This window comes from Trypanosoma equiperdum, assembly GCF_001457755.1.
Source record: "Trypanosoma equiperdum strain OVI genome assembly, contig: ctg_1066, whole genome shotgun sequence".
In the NCBI taxonomy this organism is placed as follows: Eukaryota; Euglenozoa; class Kinetoplastea; order Trypanosomatida; family Trypanosomatidae; genus Trypanosoma; species Trypanosoma equiperdum.
The window spans coordinates 1-4,201 of NW_027123023.1; the positions used below are offsets into that span (position 1 = coordinate 1).

General features: G+C 48.5%; 2 protein-coding genes across 2 annotated transcripts; both read left to right on the forward strand.

The window, feature by feature from the left end:
* Nucleotides 1-89: 89 nt before the first annotated feature.
* TEOVI_000603700 (Gryzun, putative trafficking through Golgi, putative) lies at nt 90-929 on the forward strand (the record flags this gene model as incomplete). The annotated part of the gene is made up of 1 exon (XM_067220144.1): nt 90-929. One exon carries the CDS (start codon nt 90-92, stop codon nt 927-929), a length of 840 nt encoding a protein of 279 aa, XP_067076245.1.
* A 329-nt stretch (nt 930-1,258) lies between these two features.
* On the forward strand, nt 1,259-4,102 carry TEOVI_000603800 (Dos2-interacting transcription regulator of RNA-Pol-II, putative; the record flags this gene model as incomplete). Its single annotated transcript, XM_067220145.1, has 1 exon — nt 1,259-4,102. The coding sequence occupies one exon, from the start codon at nt 1,259-1,261 to the stop codon at nt 4,100-4,102; it is 2,844 nt and encodes a 947-aa protein (XP_067076246.1).
* Between the last annotated feature and the right edge of the window lie 99 nt (nt 4,103-4,201).

The window sequence follows — 4,201 nt, forward strand, 5'->3', positions numbered from 1 at the left end:
CAAAGGTGGAAATAACGAAGAACGTTCAGGCGCACATTTCCTGCCCCTTTATACCGTCATACACCCTTTTCAAAAGCATTCCATGGACTATGGAAGCTCAAAATACAAATGATGGTGGAACATCCCTCGTCACGCTGGAGGTGCCTGAAGTATCTTCCCCATTCGTACGGAGCGGGTCATATACTCTACTCCGCCCTCAGGATTATATTAATGAGGATCTTAGTACTCTCCACGGTAACAGAAGTGTCACGCTCTACGGTGCATTCACCAATAGGGAGAAGTGTGGTGATATTAACTTCTCAAAAGGGGAGACTATTGTAGTAGTGATGACCATGGAATGCCGCGCTGTTCAAGGTTTAACTCTATCGTCTTTCGACGCAGTTGTTTCTGATAATGTGGTGCTGCTCTCCCTAACCGCCGGCACTCTTCCGTTTCAAGTTGACTACATGGAATCATTCACAGTAACAGCCAAACTTCGTGTGTTGAGGACGGGAAGGGTTTCGCTGGGGTTTGTGCGTATGCTCATTTCACCAGGTTCAAGCACACAGCGCATTGTATCCGACGTTTCCTTGCCTGAGGTTGAGACCGATGATCACGTTCTTGAGTTAACCCTGGAGTGTCCTTCAACCGTGGCGAGCGGTTCCTATGTTACTTTGGTTTGTAATGTTGTCAACAAAACCGCGATTCCTCAAAGTTGTCAGTTGACGCTGGAGAGAAATGGGGAGTTTTTCCTAGTGGGCGGGATAGAGCAATGGAACTTCCCCATTGGACCCCTTGCGGTTTACTCGACACGCATAGTTCTGAAACCCCTTGCTGTCGGCGTGCTCCAGCTCCCTTCACTCCACCTTAGACATTCATCAGGAGTGTCATTTGGAACCGTATCTTCCTTCCAGTTTGACTCTCAGAAAATCTGCGTTTTGACGCCGTAGTTTCTCAACTGTTGACTGTGTGCCGCCAATTGCTATGCGTCTCTGTGTGCAGGGGAACCAAGGCAACTTTGTGTCGTATTAAATTAATCTTTGTGTTCGGAAGGTCGTTGTTTGTTTCTGCAGATACCTTGCTTTTTACGCTTATACAACGTCGACATTCTTCCTACCTTTCCTCCATTCTGTTGAAAGGTGGGTTGTAAACGCCACCGGGAGGGAGGGAGTTGCAGTCACTTTACGGTTGCCTATCGCCTGAAAACTGGTTGTCAGTAGAAGAAAACTTGAAGAAACCAAGAATAGGACGAGTAAAGAATATATATCGAAAAAGTAGTATGTCTGTTGAGGAAGTTGATACATTACTTCAAGGTGTTGTTACGTGCGGGACTAACGCTGATGAAGTGGCGCTTGAAAAGCTTCGCGAAATCCCTCTTCTGCAATTATCGCGCATGATGGGTAAATACCTCACAGGAGAAGAGCACGTTGTAAATGCAGTCCGTGTTCTGGGGCTTGCTACAGTGAATCGGCGCGACCGCACAATTGAAGAGGTCGATGTTATGCTGAGGTTTTTCTCCAGAAAGCTCTCTTCAATGCAAACGATCGCGGTTGCTGTGGAATCTACGGCCCTTCTTGTCAGAGAGCTGTCATCAGAGGGGCCATGTACCAGTGACGTTTTCAACGTTTTACACACTGAGTTTTTGCAGAGCTTCAGTTTGCAAGCCCTCCCGACCAACGTCCGGAGTTGGGGGTACGACGTTCTTCGCTTTACTGTTACAAAAGAGACCGCAACGTGGTTCACCACCCCCTTTCTTCAAGTTGTCCTAAAATCTATGGATGAGGAAAATGAACCGGAGTTACTAATGCGTGCGCTTGAGTTACATCACATAATTGCCTCTTATGCGAGAGAAGATGCCATGCAACCCTTGCTGGAGGAGTATTTTGACAGTATTTCTAGTTATTTCCCGGTGGTATTTTCACAACCACCCGGATGTAAGGTGTCGAAAGAGGATTTGCGGCGTGTCCTGTCGGCATGCATGACGCATCCCTTGTATTTGAACATTTGTGTCCCATTTCTGTTGTCAAGAATGGCGTCCCCATCCTCTGTTGTTAAGCAGGAATCCACGAATGCGCTTTTAAACATTTTCTCGTTGGATTCGAGTCACACCACCGAGAGTTTGTGCCCGCATGTGGTTTCTGTGACAAATCACATAAGGAACGAAGTCGTCCGAGCAGTATCACTCGGGTCTGGGGAATGTGAGCCGTACGTTAAGGACTGCGTACACGTATTGAAGTTCATCTCCAAAAGAGCGCAGGATGTTTCGTTATCAATCGTCCGCTCGTGGCTAGAGCCAATGACGAGTGGCGCACTGGCTAGTTTGAGGTCGGGACCAGCTGTGTGTTCCGCCTATGCAACTATGTTCTATCACCTTGTCAGCAGTAGCACATGCTGCGGTGCGGCCACTGTGCAGTGCTTTTTGCTGCAGCTACTGTCGAATACGCGGGAGGATAGTTTTGAAGTCGACGATGCGGTCCTCATCATTTCCGCCATACTTAGTGGGATTTTCGATGCGGGTAATGGTGGCGAATGTGGAAAGAGGCCGCCCCCACAGCGTGATGTTAAAGAAGGTCTCGAAACCGTGAGTGAGAAATTGTTTCAACTTGTGGAGAAGTTGACCTTGTCACTGCAAAAGGCTGACGCATCTTCTGTGCATGTAAGGTGCGAGTTGCTTGCATCGCTGGTTACCCTTGCAGCATGGCTTCCACACTGGATGCCCGATGACACAGTTCTACTCATCTACAAGAGACTTATAGCACTTTGTCTCTGTGGAGATGAGGAAGTCGGCAACAGGGTTGTGAAGCATATCTCACGCATTGGCTCTGTCGAAGGAAATTTACTGAATGTTGCGCTGTTGGACATGCCTGCTGACATAAATCCCACAGCAGCCGGTATTCTTACACTCTACAAAGGCTTGTTAGGGTCGCAGGCCTCTTTATCACTAGCTGCCACAAAATCACTGTTAGAATGTCCAGAAGGTTTGTTCGGATTTACCCTTACCGAAAGGGATGTTTTTTCCTTGTGTCGCTCCAGTCTCTCTGCGCACGCGGACTACTCTACCGAAGATATTCGTTGCCTTCTGCTTTTGACCAAAAAGAGGAATTCTGTGGCAAGCTTTGACTATCTGTGCGATTTGCTCCTGCTGCTTCCCATTGCTTTCGTTCCATCTGTGCTTCAGGATGTGGAGGGAGAGCAATGGTGTGTATTGACAGCTTCTCTAGTTTCATGCTTTGACATGGATGTCCTGGGTGTTTCGGATCACATAGAACATTGGATGTGCGAAGTTTTGGATGCAGTGCGCAGCACACCGACAGATGTATTAACAATGCAGAGTGTGTCATCACTGTGTGCGCGGGTGCCCGGTGTCGCAGGTCGCTTTCTCGAAGCAGCGAAGCGGTTGAACCCAACCACGCAGCTCGCGGCGCGGGCAGCTGTTGCTCGTGGTCTGCTTGCTTGTGGTGTGGCAGAAGGCGGGATTATTGAACTAATCATCGAAGAAATTACCAACTCCCTTCGCAGTGGATACGTACAGGATTGTTACGTTGATATACTGACGGGAGTGTTCGTGTTCTGTTATCAAGGGTGCAGAAAAACCACGACCCTCATTTTGCCTCTGGTGCATGCTGCCACGAGGGGCAGCAAACCCGTTTCACTCGAGTTGCTGAGAGTTGTTGCAAAACTCCTCCAGGATGTGTCACCCACTTGTGGGTTGGAGTGGGGTGACATCGTCGAATTTTCCCGAAGAGTGTCGAAGCCACTGAATGAAGAGTTTGTCAACGAGCTTGTGGAGCTGCTCGACCTTGCTTTGTCTCAGATGGACCCGAAGAATGTGTTGGTAGAGGCACTTTTAGGAACCGACGACCTTCTGCCACTGGTGCTGAGTGGTGTTAGATCACCATTACTTAAGGTGCGGTGTACCTCGCTGCGTCTATTGAGTGAGGCAGCCTTGTTTGTCATGCAGTTTTCATCAGAGAATGGTGACAGCGGCAACTCCTACATGAGCAGCGCGTTGCAGGTAAGAGACGAAGTTCTTCATGTGTCTCAGGTGGCATTGAATGATCACAAGCGGATGGTACGACGTAGTGCCGCTCAGTGCCGGCATCAGTGGTATAAATTAAAGTAGTTGCGTAAGCCATATAAACCGTGTAAGTTTTGTTTTCTCAGTTTTGTTTCCCGCACATGAAGAGGAGGAGGCGCCGCCTGAGCTGGCTTTTTTTTTTTT